The sequence below is a fragment of the Erpetoichthys calabaricus genome, chromosome 5 (genome assembly GCF_900747795.2).
Source record: "Erpetoichthys calabaricus chromosome 5, fErpCal1.3, whole genome shotgun sequence".
NCBI classification, from domain to species: Eukaryota; Metazoa; Chordata; class Cladistia; order Polypteriformes; family Polypteridae; genus Erpetoichthys; species Erpetoichthys calabaricus.
In genome coordinates, this window is record NC_041398.2 from 47750302 (window position 1) to 47770289 (window position 19988).

Here is a 19988-nt window from a genome sequence, read left to right on the forward strand (position 1 = left end):
ATGAAAGTTTCAGCACAATAAAGTGTGTAAAAAGTGAATTGGTCTAAATACACTGCTCAAAAAAATTAAGGAAACACTTCACACATCGGAATTTGATGAATGAAATATTCAAGTGGAAAATAGTTACTGTGTAAAACGTGTAGTTTGTTGAGAACAAAATGATGTAACAACTGTCAATGGAAACTAAATCACCAACTCATTGAGGGCTGTTCAAACATTGTAATGGTTTATGAAATGCATCACACGTGTATGAGCAAGACATGCTCCAATTACAATTGCCTCATCAAACAAGAATGTTCTGCCCGTCCTATAGTTAACCCAGTTCTGATGCTAGTGATGTGACTTTAGCTAGTTGGGGGAAGAAAAAAACATACTTGTTATATCTCTAGGGTGCCATATCCAAAATGCCATTCCCCTCGAAGAATCCCTTTTGGTTTCAGCTTGGTACCAGATGGCATTCCATACCCTGGATCAGTAACATCCGAGTGTATAGGAGTTATATGCTTTCACAAATTAGATGATTGTCTCTTCTTAAATTGCTTGCATCAAGTTATATGTCTTCTTTCAACACTCACCTGTAATGAAAAATAGATTATTTGGTATTTTTTTATGTGATGCACATCTGTAACATGTTATTAAAAAAACGTTGTGCACACATAAACATTTTACTTCAGCAAGGAAGATTTTGTGATTGTGTGTGAACAATACACATCAATTGTTCTACCTGAGAAAACACTCATCATTCTTGTTTTGGCTCCCTGTTGTCACATATGTTTTTGTAAAGGCAGTATTGGTGTGTTGTGTAAGCCACTACCTGTGAACATCATCATAGAACTAATTTGCAGAAACTATTTTTTTTACTCATTCTAATTAATATTGCACACTTTCTGATATTAAAAGTCAGTGTTGCTTTACTTTAAAATGCACTGTCTCCAGTTAGAACGATCCACTTTGAGGCTTTCCATGTAGCCCAAAGCCTTTCAAAAACCCATGAAATGTGGTCAAAGCAGAGTCCAGTTACATTTATTGTCTTCAAGTCTTTCCCAAGAAGACTGAAACACATGTATTTGAAAACAGGGGTTACATGCACATTTGTTTCAATGGTTATTTAAGAAATAAATATTCTACCAAGGTCTGTGTAATAGAAGTGCTGGGCAGATCAATACGAGATATGAGACTGAAGCCTTCAACTTGGGAGACTGTCACTGTAGCTTATCCAAAATATAATCAAACGATATAGGTGTTGTCAGGTTGCATGGGTTTGGAGCACTTCACTATTATGAAGGCAAAGCCAGTGATAGTCATTATCAAATGATTAAACATGATCACCTTCATCTCATTTCTGCTGTGTGGGACATCATATTTGAGTCTGTAAAAAGCCAAATTAGCATACAATATTTGCAAGAACATTTTTTTTATTTAGATAACATTTGGCATAAATTCCACAGTTTCGCGGTCCCTAGAAAAGTCTTTCACAACTCTTCATTTGCTGTAGTCGCCATACAATTGTATTTTTAGAACAGAGATGCACAGACCCTCCGCTTACCATCCTAAATACTTTATGTATTTAAATATCTTTAGGGCTAAAATTAAGCATTTAAAATGTGTTTTTCTCTGTTCATCTCAATTTCCTTTTAGGAAGCTAAAGAGGCCTTGGAAGCTAAGGATCGGTACATGGAAGAGATGGCAGACACAGCTGATGCCATTGAGATGGCAACTTTAGACAAGGAGATGGCTGAAGAACGAGCTGAGTCACTGCAACAGGAGGTGGACTCACTTAAAGAAAAAGTAGAGGAGCTGACCATGGATTTGGAAATCCTTAAACATGAAATTGAAGAGAAAGGTACAAATTTAATCAAACAAAGCAGTCAGGTGATGAATTCTTACAGTTTCTCCTTAAAGAAACACATTTTTATTACATGCTGCTTGTTAGTTGCCTGCAGTGTGTAGTTTAAAATGTTGTCACTCTTTGTACAGCTTCAAAGTGGGCTTTCATTGACCCATTTTAAATAAAACAACTTATATTAATTTTTTAGCTTTATTTTCAATGCTAATTGTTAATTTGCAAAATGAGTTTTAGACTTTTTTGTGCAATGTATTTTCAGTAAGCAGCAATTGCTATATTCCAATAACATATCATTTTTGCCTCTTAGGGTCTGATGGGGCTGCATCTAGCTATCATGTCAAACAGCTGGAAGAGCAGAATGCCAGGCTGAAGGAAGCTCTTGTTCGGTTTGTTTTTTATTACATGTTCACAATTCTTATACAGTGCTGGCAGTTTAAAACAGAACAATGTACCCAAAAAATTACATTTATTTTCTTGTCAATTAATGTGATGTCAAACACTTACAGCATTTGTTTACTTAAACTGATTTTACTTTGAGAGCAGTTTAATGGTAAGAAGTAGCATGCTGACTGAAAAGTATAGATACACCTAAATTTTGTAATTTTTCTGTGCATGCTTATTTGAATGTATACATACAATCAAGAATATATGCATCACATTTAAACAGATTAATTTTGCTTAAGAAAACTGATCTTTGTTGGGGTGTAGAGCTGCTCCCTTTGGATGTAAAAACTACAAAATACAATTTGCAGAATAACAGGTCTAGATGTTGTATAGCTAAAGTTCACCTGTGCTAGGGAATCACATTGTTTAATGGACTTTATTATCACATGAGGGTAGTTAGGAACTTGATTGAGTAAAACAGTGCTCATCTGGCTCAATATTATCAGGATTATGGATATAAACAGCTAAAGAGACAACAAGAGAATTGACAAGTTTTAGAGGATCCATTTCCAGATCCACTTGGGGAATTGGCGACACTGCAGCACTTGTACCTGTACTGCTCTGCTGTTGAGAAGATTGAACACATCCGGTGAAAACAGTTTGGCTTGGATGTTGTATAAGCAATAACTGTAGAACACAGTGTTCATAATGGCTAAAATGTGACGGAAGAGGGCCACTTGATGCCATTTAAATAAAGTGACCTACTGTAAAATCAATAAAGATCCAAAAAAGCAGAGTGCTTGGCTTGCTGTGGCTGAATTAGACAAACAGTTTACCTTCCTCACATTGGGTCATTGTGCAATCCAGCCAAATCTTCCTACTAAAAATTACCATTGACCAGACAGGCGTATACTTGTGAGTGCAGATGCTAGCCAAGCGTCTAAGAGTACTTGTTGCATATTTTACCCTTGCAAAATGGAGTCTTCCCTGTGCCTGACTTTACCACCACAGTAACAAAAAATATTTTTATGTACTGAGGTAAGCTGCAGTTTTCAATCTGAATGGTTGTATCTTCAAGACCTTATCAGACTTCAACACAATAATTATATTGTTGCACATAACACTGTAGCATGCATACCACTGGATGCAGGTGGATGAATTGGTGACTAGGCTTGCTGAGGGAAACCTATATTTTACTGTGATGCTGAAGAATCTAGATGTTCAAAATATATAACTAAAATGGTTCACACACTTATGTGGAAGCAGCAGAATATTTGATATCTGGAAATTCTTAACCTTATTTCTTTTTCACATACCCTCAAAGAGAGTCTTATATACAGTGCATCCAGAAAGTGTTCACAGCGCATCACTTTTTCCACATTTTGTTATGTTACAGCCATATTCCAAAATGGATTAAATTCATTTTTTTCCCTCAGAATTCTACACACAACACCCCATAATGACAACGTGAAAAAAGTTTACTTGAGGTTTTTGCAAACATAACATACATACATATTATATAGTACTGTGCTAAACCATGAGAGGAATAAAGAAGACAGTTTTTACACTTGTAATGTCAAGAAACAAAGTAGTGATGTTTCAGATGCCATGTCAGATGTCTGAGCCAGGATGTGCATACTGACGCAGTGCCTGCCTAGGATGTAAGAAAGTGTTCAGAAATGAAGTGTTTATTTAATCATTTGTCATGTTTTTTTATGTCACCTGTTTGATGCAAACCTTTCAGCATGCGAGATCTGTCTGCCTCAGAGAAACAGGAGCATGTAAAGTTGCAGAAGCAGATGGAGAAGAAAAACGTTGAACTGGACACTCTCAGACAACAAAAGGAGAAACTGGTGGAAGAGATGAAACAAGCAGAGAAGACCATTGATGAACTGAAAGAGCAGGTATTTTAAAGGCAGGGTTGTTGCTGAGATGCAGATTTTATCATGTGTTTTGCTGTTTATGAACTGAATAGATCTTGTTAATGCTTTATTACTCAATTTTCAACTAGGTTGTGCTGTTTTGAGTACAAATGAAAAACAAAATGCAGCGACATAGAAATTCATTGCAACAATAGTGCAGATTGTTTCATAAGCTATTGTATTGTTTCCTAGAACTATTTATGTTGCACCAAGGATGCTGTAAACAGCAACTGATGCGTTTTGGCTAAATGCAAATAAAATATATGTGAAATTTGGAAATGTCCCAGTGAACTTGTATGATCTTTCTTCTATCCTAGTGCAAAACATCTTATTCTTTACCCTTACAGATGTTTGTTTTATTATGCTAATTTGGAATTTTGCTTAAGTTTTGATTTAGTAGGAAAACTCATTTAATTAAGAAAATCTCAAAAAATTAAAGATAAAATCATTTCATTCATTTGTCTTTAATTACTATGGTTTTTATATACATGCAGAAGATTTGTGCTTTTTCATAATATTACCTTTGAAGAACCTTCTGTTGACCAGTTTTAATCTGAAAGATTTTCATAAAAAAAATATTGGTTACTGTGGCATTGTACTACAGGTGGATGCTGCACTGGGTGCTGAGGAAATGGTGGAGACTCTTACTGAAAGGAACCTTGATCTAGAAGAAAAAGTTCGGGAGCTGCGGGAAACAGTCAGTGACTTGGTATGTGTTGGGTGCTTAGTTTTGTGTTTTTTGTAAATGCTTGTGTGCTTGTATATACACAAACACACACACAATTACCAAACAGGTATTGAGTAGGATGTCTTTTCTACTCATTCATAATGAAGCTATTCAAGAAAGTAGACTTTTCAATATTCTCACAATCAACATGTAATCTAATGCTGTTTGAAACCAGATTTGGGATAACTTCTTTTTACTAATAAAGTGCTAGTGCTATAATTGTTAGATTAATGACCCTTCATAATTTGGTACCTTAAACTTCTTGAGGCATCAGGCACTCTGTCGGGATACAAGGAAGTACTGTATACTAATATAGAGTTTGAGATTTGTAAAACCATAAAAATTTACACTCAAGGTACTCCCCCTTCCCAATACATAGGAACTAATGCATTAAGCATTCAGCAGTTTGGTCGTACAATAAACTGACATCCATCAAAGGATGCTCGCTAAGCACACAGAGCTAGTCATTTATGCATAGATGTGTGAAACACTCCAAGCCAAGTCTAGATACACTTTACTATGATTTCTCAGGTACCTGGTAATGACCTGAGCTCTAACACCCCAATGATTTATTATACCTGCAGTTCTGAACTGTTTTCTTGCTATAATAAGAAAAATTATATTAATGAAAAACTCCACAACTTATATAGCATATCCTTTCCCAAAGTATGCCACCTCAAGCTTAGTCACTTGGTAACAGCATTTAATATGCATTTTGCTTCTGGAAGCCTTTTGCTTTAAATTGTAGCTCTTTAATCTCTGTAACAAGAAGCCAGTTACTAATATGCCATTACTTTCAAAGTGATTGAGAATGCTTTCTCACCAGAATCACAAATTATTTGCTTCTCTTAACAAAAGAGACTATATGCATTGTTCTTAATCTTATTTCTTTATTTAGTATGATTAATAAGATAATTAATTTTGGCTTTATAGTTGCCATGATTTAAATAACAACACTACAATTTGTTGATCTAGTTAAATCTTACTAGTTTGTCACAGTGAGTGACCATGATTGCTCTTCCTTCTCCTTACCAGTTACATGTGGGAGTCCTCAGGGTAAATCCTGGATGTTTAAATGTGCTGTATATCTTAATCTTAAAAGGAATATTACAGGAGACCACTTAGCTACTGCTATATTGTCAACATTGCTCAAATTATATTTGGGCCATAATCATTTTTACATGCATTCATGTATAATGTGAAAAAGCACCCATCGTCATGTCTGTCTGCATGCATGAAAAACTCTATCTGAACCGACGTGTTGACATCTGACACACTTACTCTTTAAGGAAATTTATTTGGGAAGTCCAGTTTTCATGTAGAGATATTGAATATAGTGAGCTGTACATGTTTTTAAAATTTTGAGCATTGGTGAATTTTCACACTCAGCATACTTAAAGCACAGAAAAAGTCTATACGTCTTCAATTATGGATAAGTTTACTGTTTTAAGTTAATGTTGAGAGACGTTGTTTTGTATTTTCTTTTTAAATATTTTCCTGTTGGAATTATTTGATAGCTGATCTTGATGGCAAAACAGATACCCAATACAAGTTACTAAACACCAGTGGATTCAAATGTTTGGTGGGTGCCTGATGCTGCCTATGATAGCCATAGCAGTGGCTTATGCCAGTATTTCTTGGTTGTGGGTTGCCATTGTTGGGTGCATGAGTTGGTCGACTAAATTATTGACCGCGCTCTGTGATATTTACCTGCATTTATATCTGTACTCATCCCACTAAGAACAACACCTCAAGTCTGGCATTTGTACTTAGTATTTCACCAAGAAAGACTCTGCTAAACAACCCCTGTTCTGACAATTGTGCAGTTTCGCAAATGGGGGATGCTCCTCAAAATTCTCTTGACATTTGCATTTGTTTCAACAAGTGGGTCTGTCCCATATGCCGTGACTTTTGTGCTTCCACCAAAGGATGAAAATGCTTCTCATGCTTGTGGGAAGTGAATACATTTAAGAAATGAAAGCTTGGTCAGGAGACCACAAACACTGAAAAATATTGACATTTGTGACCCTCTGTGACACCCCCGCATTCATCCAGCTGCATGAAATTATACCAGGTAACGTAACCTTAAATGTTAAACAAACCACTTATCTAGAAATGAATGGAAAGGAAGCAGAGCTCTGTAAGCTGTTATGAATATAATGAATAAACATGCTTAGTATTTGTTATGCTACAACCTCACAGTTGAATTATCTGTAAATTATAACAGTTCAATATTTTTCTGACAATATTTTGGTAAAGCACCATAAGAACCTGTTATCAATCATGATCTTTTGCTGGCAAAAGGTTTTCCATGATTCATAGATTTTAACTGTACATTGGGTGCATCTTTTAAACATTTGATGTTTAAGAAACATGAACTACAATTAGCAATACACTTTCCACAAACAACAATTAACAACAGTACAGAAATACAATTTTTACATCACTTGAGTTAGCATTTGGTCTATATGAAAGCTATTTTTCCTACAATATGCCTATTTGTAAACCATTTTTAACTAATTGATATTTTAAAATGCTACTAAAACATGTTTTTGTGTGCTCTGTTAGTACTAGTAATTACATTCTATTATCATTGCTATTTTTGTATGTGACTCATTGTTACAAGAAAGGTTATCTGTCTTTTTGAATAAGTAAATACAAAACTAAATGCTCCATTTTTCAAAGCAGTTAAGTAAGTTCCAGAATGCTCCTGAATAAACGCATTTTTATACTTTGATTTTGTAAATTGCATTACATTGAACGGTACAAAGTTATCAAATGGGCTTTATTCTGTCCCTCCAAGAATTAAAAATTAAGTGTGTTATATCAAAAAATTGATGCATTGTAGATTTTGAAAATAATCTGTTGCAAATGCATTCTTGGTAGAATAAAATCCAAAACTTTCATGTTAATGGAATTACTGTTGGTGTTCTTCCACCTCAGAAATATCTTTTGTTTTTGTATTTTCTTATTTTGTACATTATAAAAACTAATAAACATGCTTATTATTTATATTCATCTGTTCACCATTCTGTGGAAGAGAAGTGGAGGATGTTACATTTAAATAGTTTTCTTAAATAAACTTTAGTGTTTGCTTAGGCTTGAATGTTTAAGTTTCATATTTTGTGCAACTTAAAATCATTTTGGGTTTGCATTTGTTTTTGTCACGAGTAAACATTCCTACTGGTATGATAATTCCTTGGGTATGTGTTGATAATCCCCTAATATTTAAATGTTGCTTCCTCCAAAATTCTCACTTTTATATTGAACAAAACTTATCTTTTCATTTAAGTTATCATTTAATTAACAGTATATCAAATGCAGGCTTTACTTTTTCCAGTTAAACTTTAGACTTTTTTTTCTTAAGCAGCTTTCTTTTGTGTGTAGAGGTGGTGAGGTAAAGCAGAAGAAATGAAAGAGAAAAGCAAAGCTTGCTTATCTGCTTTTGGTAATATCTTCATGAACCTGAAATAGGAAGTTCATGTTCATTGGGAAATGATTTACAGTTATACATCAGCTTTATTTAAGGATGTCAGGATGCAACAGGACTTTTTTTTTGTAAAAATTGTACTGTTACATTACATACATAAGAATGAATAAATCGGTCAGATTTTCACTTTTTATTATCAGATGACCTATCCCTTTATTCATTATGTTTTTATCTTTGTCTACAGGAGGCAATCAATGAAATGAATGATGAACTACAAGAAAATGCACGAGAGACAGAGCTAGAACTACGAGAGCAGCTAGATTTAGGAAATGCACGAGTCAGAGAGGCTGAAAAGCGAGTAGAGGCTGCACAGGAGACAGTAGCAGATTACCAGCAAACCATAAAGAAATACCGAGATCTTACTGCACACCTGCAGGTGAGATTAAAGACTGCTTTAGGGCTTAGCATTTTCTGTGGAAGAGATTTCTGTTTTACAACACACTAGGTACAGTGAAATTCAGAATTGTCTTTAAAGCTCATTCTTACAATTTACTGCTTTGTTTTTCCTTATAAAGGAAGTCAATCGAGAGCTAATTAGTCAACAGGCTTCAGCAGAACAGCAGCAGCAGCCACCACCAGCGGAAATGTTTGATTTTAAGATCAAATTTGCTGAGACCAAAGCTTATGCTAAGGTAAGTAGTTGTCTCATTCCCTTAACTTATACAAATACTAGGGGGCTTTACCCCCTGCTTGCCTGGCTCGCCAACGCTACGCGCCAGCCACTTCACGTCTCTGCCGCTCATGTATGTGGATTTCACTTTCACCAAACAACAAATCTTTTAATTCTCGCGGATACGCCTCTTCATTGGGAAGAAACACTACTTCTCCCTGATGGCAACACGAATTAGACGATCTATAACTCTCCGACTTAAAGTTTAAACCCAAACAATATACAGTGATCCCTCGCTATATCGCGCTTCGCCTTTCGCGGCTTCACTCTATCGCGGATTTTATATGTAAGCATATTTAAATATATATCGCGGATTTTTTGCTGGTTCGCGGATTTCTGCGGACAATGGGTCTTTTAATTTCTGGTACATGCTTCCTCAGTTGGTTTGCCCAGTTGATTTCATACAAGGGACGCTATTGGCAAATGGCTGAGAAGCTACCCAGCTTACTTTTCTCTCTCTCTCTCTTGCGCTGAATTTTTCTGATCCTGACGTAGGGGGATTGAGCAGGGGGGCTGTTCGCACACCTAGATGATACGGACGCTCGTCTAAAAATGCTGAAAATTATCTTCACGTTGGCCACCTTCTGTGCAGCTGCTTCGTGAAGCGACATGCTGCACGGTGCTTCGCATACTTAAAAGCACGAAGGGCACGTATTGATTTTTTTATCTGTCTCTCTCTGTCTCTCTCTGTCTCTCTCTCTCTCTCTCTCTCTCTCTGCTCCTGACGGAGGGGGTGTGAGCTGCCGCCTTCAACAGCTTTGTGCCGCGGTACTTCGCATACTTAAAAGCAAACAGACCTATTGATTTGTTTGCTCCTTTGAAGAGGAAGATATGTTTGCATTCTTTTAATTGTGAGACTGAACTGTCATCTCTGTCTTGTCATGGAGCACAGTTTAAACTTTTGAAAAAGAGACAAATGTTTGTTTGCAGTGTTTGAATAACGTTCCTGTCTCTCTACAACCTCCTGTGTTTCTGCGCAAATCTGTGACCCAAGCATGACAATATAAAAATAACCATATAAACATATGGTTTCTACTTCGCGGATTTTCTTATTTCGCGGGTGGCTCTGGAACGCAACCCCCGCGATGGAGGAGGGATTACTGTATTCAATCTCTTTTTGCTTTTCCATTATTTCACCGAGTAATAATTTCCATTTGTTTGTGCTAATGCAATCTTTGCTATCATTTTTTTGAGACTTTCGAATTTTAGTACTTATGTTATCTCCAACCTGCTCTGCATGTGTATTGCGCCAACATTTTTGAATTCTTTACGACGTTCTGCTTTGTCTTCTACTCTTTGTCTTTTATTTCTGGCCCCGGGCGTGGCTAAATCTCTTGGCACAAAGTCTCGTCTCGTGGGACGTGACAGTATCTCTCTGAAAAAGTCACGTCTCGTCTCAGGCTAAAAAGTCTTGTCTTGTCCCAGGATTTTTTTATTATAATAGAGAGATACTTTTGGAGTCAAGTCATGACTCAGATAATGAAAATACTTATATTTTCTTCACTTAGTAAATGCAGTGCTGTATCATGAAACAAAGCCCAACCTGTCAACTGTTACTCATCAGGCGAGTCTTGCTGACAAGTGCTGAGAATTCAGTCTAGGCACCTAGTATTTCATAGATGTTAAATCACAAAATAATTTAGATATGAAGTATCAATATAACTGTTTTTCTTGTCATAGAATAACTTTTAAATTGCCAGTTGTCATATAACCCACTTAGGGAAAATAAAGTATGTATTTTTCATCACCTTGTTAACATATCATAATAACATGTTTTGCAATATTATTCCTTAATGTTTGATTATTTACATGTTATTAAAATTGTAGTAAGAGACAGAAAGAAATGTACATCAAGGTAACATCATTAGTCTAGTTTAGTAATAGAAAAACCTCCTAATTATACTAACATATTTGAGATTTGGACTTTTATTTCTTCTTTTTTCAGCTCCTGTGTCATTTAAATCTTTGCTATCTGAACCAATAATGTGCTTATTGTAAACTTCTTACACCTATAATTTCCAGACTCTTCTCTTTTCCTCAGCTTTGTAAATGTTTTTGCTTTTTTATGTATTTAAAGGCCATTGAAATGGAGCTACGGAAGATGGAAGTGAACCAGGCAAACAGACATGTAACGCTGCTCACCTCCTTCATGCCAGATTCCTTCCTGCGTCACGGTAGTGACCATGATGGCATCCTCGTCCTGCTCCTTATCCCCCGTCTCATATGTAAGGTAATGCTTATTAATCCAATCCAAGACACATTTATGGCACACAACTAGATCAAGACATTAAACATTTCTGGCATCAGTAAAACCTCATTTTTATTGTGCAGTTCTGTAGACAAATGAAATTAATAAATGTTATTTGTTACTGTTTTCAATTGCCTTTTAAAATGATGGATCCATAAGGCAAAGTGAAACTCCTGGGTTAACACCATCAACCCAACCATTCCCCTTAAGCAATAAACAATAAATTAAACAAGATCAAATAAAAAAGATATTATTATATAAAAATATATATTATTATGTATAAGTGGGCGGCACGGTGGCGCAGTGGGTAGCTCTGCTGCCTCGCAGTTGGGAGACCTGGGGACCCGGGTTCACTTCCCAGGCCCTCCCTGCGTGGAGTTTGCATGTTCTCCCCGTGTCTGCGTGGGTTTCCTCCGGGTGCTCCGGTTTCCTCCCACAGTCCAAAGACATGCTGATTAGGTGGATTGGCGATTCTAAATTGGCCCTAGTGTATGCTTGGTGTGTTTGTGTGTGTCCTGCGGTGGGTTGGCACCCTGCCCAGGATTGGTTCCTGCCTTGTGCCCTGTGTTGGCTGGGATTGGCTCCAGCAGACCCCCGTGACCCTGTGTTCGGATTCAGCGGGTTGGAAAATGGATGGATGGATGGATTATGTATAAGTAAATGCATTTTTGTTTTTAATGAGTTGTGTAATATTAACAACTGAATGTAAAATCTGCAGGTGGTTTAAAATAATCTGTTCAGTTTGCTAATCGCAAACAACAAAAAATTAAATATGAAGGCATGTAGTGGCACAAATGGGGGATGTCTGTTTAGCGTGCCTTTGCCTGGAGATTGTGTGAGTGTAGTGCATAATGATTCAGTCAAAAATATCATTGTCAGTAAATATAACATGCGTCTTATGTGTCACAGATACTACTGCAATTACTGATTTTTCACTCGAAAAGGAGGAAACATTAGTTAGTGTCCAATAACACTTATCTTCAAATTGGAAAACTGTCTTGCCAGAATGAGGAGGATGGGATAAAACAAGCACGTTTTTCAGAATTTTTAAATTAAATGGTATACAAGTACCGGTACACCTAGGCATGTAGAATGTGAACATTCTTACTATTGACATGAAATTTAAAATAATATATGTTTGATTACAAAGGTAATAAATAAAATATGGTATGTTTATGACAGTGCTAAATTTCGCAGATATTTGAATTTGTAACGGTTCTGATTTGCTGTTAATACCTTTTTCTGTTCATTTGCATTTCAGGCTGATCTGATAAGCAAACAAGCACAAGAGAAATTTGATCTGAATGAGCATTGCGTGGAAAGAACTGGGCTACGGGGTGCAGTGGGTGAGCAGCTGAGTTTTGCTGCAGGACTGGTGTACTCTCTGAGTCTGCTACAGGCCACTCTGCACAAATATGAACAGTATGTGACTTCACATTGTGTATTACTTACTTCTTATGTTGTTCACTGAATATAAATAAATGCTTGTGTAAAGTTTAATCTTAGAGTGGAACAGTGCTTACCTGTACTGCCTCATCGATTGAAATCACTATCTTCATAGATTCTCTGGCCATTATGGTTTTTCTCCAAAACTCCAGATATGTTAATTGGTAACTCTTAATTTGACTCCTTATTAACGTGTATACTGGGCTAAAACACTTGTAATGTTAAAAAATATCTGTGTGTGTGTATATATATAATATGTGTGTGTTTGTGTATATTTATTTATTTAATTTAGGGCTCTTGGGCAGTGCAGTGTTGAAGTCTACAAGAAGATTGGCAGTTTGTATCCAGAGATGAGTGTTCATGAACGCTCTTTGGACTCTTTGATTGATCTCCTGCATAAAGACCAGCTGGATGAAACTGTCAATGTGGAGCCACTCACCAAGGCCATTAAGTATTATCAGGTACTAGATAATTGGAAATATTAGGGTGTATCCTGCATCAAGTTTTGAAAGATTGTCCAATGTATATGACAGAACAAGTATATGCTTATTTATTTCTTCTGCATTCAGACACTGCCATGGTATGCTATTTTAATTGATGCTCTTACCATCCACAACAAGTGACCATAGCTATGGGCAGATGCAAAATTTGTACCATATATATGAGGACTGATTGAAAAGTAATGAATTTGGTTATTATTTTTATTCAGAATCGAGTAACTCCAGAGGCTCAGAACACTTTTTCTTGTTTGAAGTAGCATCCTTCACATTGAATACATTTTTACAACTTCAGAAAAAAAAATTCAAAGAAAAATATCAGACTGTTTTGTGAGATCACTTTTAGCCATGTGGCCTTGGCATTTTTCCCTTCATCATCTGAGGAGAACTTCTTTCCACGTACAGTCGTGGCAAAAAATTTTGAGAATAAGACAAGTATTAGTTTGCTGCTTCAGTGTTTTTAGATCTTTTTGTCAGATGTATCTATGGTATACTATAGTATAATTACATGCATTTCATATGTTTCAAAGACTTTTATTGGCAATTACATTATGTTTATGCAAAGAATCAATATTTGCAGTGTTGGCCCTTCTTTTCCAAGACCTCTACAATTCACCTTGGCATGCTGTCAATCAACTTTTGGGTCAACTCTTGAGCAATGGCAGCCCATTCTTGCATAATCAATGCTTGGAGTTTGTCAGCAACTGTCAGCAACTTCTCCCAGCCATCCAAGAACAGTTTGGTGACGAACAATGCCTTTTCCAGCATGATGAAGCCACTGTGCCATAAGGTAAAAGTGATAACTAAGTGGCTCAGGGAACAAAACATCAAAATTTTGGGTCCATGGCCAGGAAACTCCCCAGACCTTAATCCCATTGAGAACTTGTGGTCAATCCTCAAGAGGCTGGTGGACAAACAAAAACCCACAAATGACAAACTTGATAAAGAAGGGACAACACTGCAAATATTGACTCTTTGCATAAACTTAATGTAATTGTCAATAAAAGCCTTTGAAACTTATAAAATGTTTACCATAGAAACCTCTGACAAAAAGATCTAAAAACACTGAAGCAGCAAACTTTCTGAAAACCAGTTCTTTTATTTTTCTTTTTTTTCCCCCCAGTTGTCATTTTAGTGCCGCTCTTCCCAAGCTTAACACAAAGTTCAGTCACACACCTCTGCTGTACTCTCACAGAAATATCTTCTTCGTCCACCATAACAACATGTAAAAGGTGCTTCCACTTACTGTGACATAACGCTTAAGAATAAGGCAGTCTAACTACAGGTTCATACATGTTGATATATGCCATTCACCAACACCTGCACAGCATCCCATGTTTAATTCCATGACGGAGGAACAGGAACAGTCTTATTATTTTTCAATCAGCCTTCATATAAAGTCCAGTATTAGTCACCAAAAATTTGTCGGAGTACCGGCAACAATCAACTCACAAAATGTTGTTGTGATCTTAACAGCACCTCTGACTTCACATTATTGGTGTGTTTGCCTGCCTGCGATCAACAAATATAAAAGTGATGCATGCATGTTGTCTGTATGCCATCTGACTTCCTGTACCTATTTATTGACATTAACCTATTAAGCTTACACATTGAGCCCTCATAAAGTAAAAGACTTTTTTTTTTCTTTACAACCATACGCAATTGATGATTATATTAAAGCTGTACATTTCCTTGTGATACCTCAGTGCAATAAGGGGAAAATGTGTTTATATTTTGCCATGTGGAGGGGACTGTGGCTTTCCATGTTTGTTGAATCCATATTAAGCAGTTTAAATCACACTAATGTGATTTTAAACTGCTGTAGTAACTAGGCCTGGGTAAAAATATCGATTTTACAATTATTCACTATTTTTCATTTAAATGATTTGATATTGATTCTTAAAATCTCAAGATCGATCTTGTGAATCTCTGTCTTGCTCAGTTAACGTCTGATCCAGTAGATGTTACTAATGCACCTGTTAAGGCTTTCTTCAATAAAAGCACTTTACTACAAGTAGCCCTCCCTGAGGGATGCAGGATGGGGCAGAGATGGAGCTCAGGGGGACAGGATGCAGACATCTAATTATGCGAACACAGATAACGTTACATGGGTGGATCTGAATTCCTAACCCCACCCGTGTATATGCACACCCCTCTAAGTTTCAGCAGCCCTGATTTGCAACAGCTGAACATGCAGGGTAGCAGATTCCATCGTGACAGTCACATCTCAATAAATTAAAAACAACTGGGCAGCTGTGGCAATGTATTGCAGTCAAGTGGACTGCATGCCAGTCACACCAGGAGCAACCTCACTGCATATACAGTATGGCTGGCTGGCTGGCTGGCTGTTATGCCAAAAACCTTGCTAGAATTTCTAATGTGCTGTTCCATCTTCTGACCGCATCGATCAGTTTGTGTATTGGCAAGTCCAATAAGTATTGCTTCTTACTAAGCATGTGGCTAACTATACTGTTTCCAGCACGCCTCACCCGGCCAGCCTGCGATACCAAAGTGAGCATATGTGGAAAGCAGCCGATGAGAAGTAACTGCATAAGCTGTAGCGTACGTATCTTATTATTAGCGCCATTATCAGTCATGATGGTTGATTCTTTGTCTATATATTAAATTCATCCAATTCCACTGTCAACAAGCATCAGCTCTACATCGTTGTTTTAAAACGCTTCCTTTTTGTCTGAGGTGGAACTGTGAGGACACATTTTCAAGACTAATTAATGTGACTACTACATGTGAGCAACTGAAGATATGTGTAACTTGTTGAATTATAGAAAGACACGAGTCTTTCTGCTGTATCTTTAATTTCAGTTAATTCAAGATTAATTTAAATGTTTATTGGAGAATAAATTTGGCTAACAATTTAGTTGAATTGTGTCTACATGGAGATTCATAACAAATGAATAGGTTATTGATTAACATTATTTAAGAAACAATATTTGATTATTTTAATATTATTCGTAAGATGATATAGAATTTTTATAAAGTAAATGCTAATGCATTGTATTAAAGGAAGGAGCTCCCCATAATACATGTGATCCATATAGGTTCTGATGTGGCTATACATACTGTATGTTAGTTAAATTTCGGTGAATTTTGAATGAGTGCAGTGCTGTCATAAAGATATTTTATTCCACATCTGATGTTAACTGTTCATTACTAATCAAGTATTTCTTCTTAAATGTCATTCCATGCTTATGCATTCGCTTCAGAAGGCCCAGAGCAGAGCCAGTCCCACTCTACATAAATGAGGGCCTGTTAGAGAGGGTCACCTCCTTTAAGTTCTTGACAACTGCATTTCCTGACACTTCTCCAGAAAGTGTAAATGAAGGGAAAGCTGCTGTTGACCTTCTGCCACTCAACCATTAAGAGTGTTTTATAGCATACTGTATTTCAGCATGGTATGCTGGCTGGACAGCAGCAGACAGGACAGCTCTACAGAGGGTAGCATCCACAGCAGTGAAAATCATTGGCTGCTCTCTGCCCTCCCTGGAAGATATCTCCAGTGCCCCAGTGCCTCTGCAGAGCCAGGAAAATCATTAAAAGCTGTTCCCATTCTAGCCACTCATTGTTCACTATTACCATCTGACAGATGATACGGTAGCATTAAAAGTGGAACAAAAAGATTCTCAGATAATTTATGTTCTTGGGCAATCAGAATTTTACATTCTAAAAACTCATAACACTGTTATTTTATATGTGATGATTACTTTAGTGGATAGTAATTTCCACCCCATAACTATTATTGAATGGTATTTATTTGTTATAGGATGTGTGCTTTTTATATCATTGTTTGTTGTACTTGTACCATTTACAGGTGTAGCTTTTGGAATGTCATTGTACTGGTACAATGACAATAAAGGCTTTCTAATTCTAATGCAGACACCCCTCAAATAAAGTGTTACTGAAATTTGTCACATTATGTTAATGTTCACTATGCACGGTTAAGTAATTTCTAAAAAAAAAAAAAAAGCCACCACTTCAAAAATATCAGTGCAGCCTAATTCAGTCAATATAAAATCGATACCAAATGGAGTCAGGGCATTGTGAATCAGAATTGAATCAAATCAGGACATCAGTGCAGTACTCCAGGATGGCAAAGATTATCCAAGCAGTTTGCACTGCACTGATCTACACAGTTTTTATTGTTATGTTAATTAGTTTTCAGGTTATAATGGGAAGATATAAACCATCTGCCTCAGAATTGTTTTTCAATGTGTTCCACCATGTGACAACGAAGTGAGGTATTATTATGGAAAATAGTCTCTCACCAAACATTTCATTCATTGGTGTTTCTTTCTGTCCAGTGGTGATATATTTACTGGTGATTTTACTGTGAAGGCCTAAAGAAATGCAGTGTTTGCTTTTGTTTTCACTGTAGAGGTTTGATTTTAGACAGGCTTATAAAAAAGACAGTTTGCTTTTAATCCTAGTGGAAATGTTGTAATCTTTTTTTAAAGAATATTGTGAGTTTATTTTGTAGTTGGTTTATTTGCTTGAAATTATTAAAGTGATAGCTCACCTTACAAACAAAATGTGAGTAACCCTGAAATGATTTTGTATTTTTGCCAGTTTTTAAACCTGCATGCTCTTCCAGATGTTAGCCTGATGCTAGCCTCCTTTATATGCCATACATGTCACATTAGGGGGGACAGTGACCCTAAGTCATAACATATTTAGTAACATTTCATTTTAAGGGAAAATATTTACTTGGCACATATTTGATATTAGTATGGTGAGATCCTTTTAATTCATCTTATACAATATATAGGAAGTAAAATATAGTGATATAGAAATGCAGGAGTTGGTGTTTAAAAATATGCAAGTTTTTCCTTTTATTTTAAATCTGTTGTATGGCTTTATTTGCGCAATCCTTTTTTTTTTTTTTTTTTTTTTTTGCATCAGGCCTAATCTGATGATTTATAATGCTATTTAAATTTCTGAAAATTTCTCACCATTTGCTTTGTTGCCCATGAGATACTAATTATTCAGCAATTCTGAAAAAAATGACCCACTACAAGAGAAGTGTTACGAGAATCAAATGCCCATTGAAATCAATCCCATAGGACACAGAAAGAGTCAAGATTTTTTGACTTTAATTTACACTAAAAAGGTTCTGATTTAATTCTTTACTGTTTTGTCCTTTTACAGCATTTATACAGCATCCACTTATCAGATCAGCCAGAGGATTGCACCATGCAATTAGCAGACCACATAAGAGTGAGTACCTCTGTTTTCACCTTGAGACTGTTGTCATAACTCTATGTATCAAAAATTCTCTCTCAAAGCCCTTCTTACATACCTCATAAGCACCCCCTGCCAATTCTTTGTGGGTGCAGAAGTCCTTGTAAATCATTTTTAAAAATTGCTTTAGCATTTCAAAATCTGCTAATGCTTTTTGATGTTTACATCAAATGTTAATCAGTGCATGAGTGGACATATCTGCATGTGATGATATTAAAATGCTTAAAATGTTAATATTGTTGTAAAAAAACTAAATTATAGGGCATTTTAAGCAATGTCATTTTATACACTTGTTCTAAAAATGGGGCAGGACATTTATGGCATTTTTCATTGATACTTGTTTTGTGAACATACGAGCTATAGGGCAAAATGCTTACTGTATCTCTAATGACAAACAAGAGAAACCAATTAAGAAAAAAAAGAAAACGTTGATTATGTGCTAGAAGAAGATCTGAAAAATATCCCTTTATATCATGTTCAGAGTGAAGTGATGCTGAAGTTAGCCCAAGGTGGTCCAAATAGAATAATTATTAGCTAGTGAAATTTTATCCGACCCACCTATTTTGGAATACTGAAATGTGTGCTTTCCATTAGTGCTTAAGTGACTTATATTGTCCCTTTCAAAACTGATTTCAGTTGGTTAGTAATTTTTTGAATGAAAAGTATGCTTTTTAATCATTAATTTTACTGGAATACAAAAATAATAAAAGTCGTTTTTGCCCTACAAATTCATAAGTACTCCAGGTTGGTTGCTAGGCTGTTTTACAAGCATAGAATGCATTGTGAGAAGTGTGGCTAATATTAGAAATAATGCATTCTAAACATTTTCATTCAGCAAGTAACTGATATAATTTCATGTTCTAGCATTTTGTGAAGACTTTTATTGTCTTTTAATAAATATTAGAGCACATTCTGTCATTAAGTACATTCTACGAGTGAGCCTATCATATACATCACAGAGTGTTGTGTGATATCTTTGTTCAGTTTGTTTGTCTTCATGTGACTTATCATGAGGTTATCTTTGAACACTTAGTCTTTGTCCCACAAATGCATGCTTTCAAATGAATCTGCAATACTTGGTGTGACTCTGTATTATAAATGTTTTGTACTATGATGTGCTAGAGGTAATTCCAAGTTGGTTATTGTCTAAATGCCTTTTCTATGGATGCCAGATTGTTTTCATGAGATCTACATCGAGAGCAAACATAATTAAGATGCATTTTTATCATTTAACTATTCATAGCAGCAAGGAATTCCAATTGTGTTCATTCCTGACATTGCACACTTTATGGCTGAAAGTATTTGTGGTTTTGGACACTGGATTTAAAACCTTATCCTGGCACCTAAGGTTTCAATCCAATCATTTTTGTCATGTTTAAGTTGTTATACTAGTATGGCCGTTATAAAGTGGACTAGTGTGTACCTGATCATAAGCAGCAAAATAGTGGATTCAGGTTTTACAGAATCAAAACATTTTGTATGTCATCAGAATCTAAGCTCTT

The 19988-nt window shown here is 36.0% G+C and overlaps 1 protein-coding gene across 6 annotated transcripts in view; it reads left to right on the forward strand.

Annotated features, from left to right (window-relative positions):
* The window catches only part of dctn1b (dynactin 1b), a 178518-nt gene that overhangs the window by 115820 nt on the left and 42710 nt on the right, over positions 1 to 19988 (forward strand). For all 6 annotated transcript variants that reach the window (XM_028801503.2, XM_028801500.2, XM_028801502.2 and 3 more), the window contains 10 exons: positions 1639 to 1843; positions 2154 to 2232; positions 3975 to 4134; positions 4757 to 4861; positions 8554 to 8745; positions 8885 to 9001; positions 11117 to 11269; positions 12549 to 12709; positions 13026 to 13194; positions 18394 to 18462. In XM_028801503.2, the coding sequence (XP_028657336.1) occupies positions 1639 to 1843; positions 2154 to 2232; positions 3975 to 4134; positions 4757 to 4861; positions 8554 to 8745; positions 8885 to 9001; positions 11117 to 11269; positions 12549 to 12709; positions 13026 to 13194; positions 18394 to 18462 (1410 nt within the window). The remainder of the gene's footprint in view (positions 1 to 1638; positions 1844 to 2153; positions 2233 to 3974; positions 4135 to 4756; positions 4862 to 8553; positions 8746 to 8884; positions 9002 to 11116; positions 11270 to 12548; positions 12710 to 13025; positions 13195 to 18393; positions 18463 to 19988) is intronic.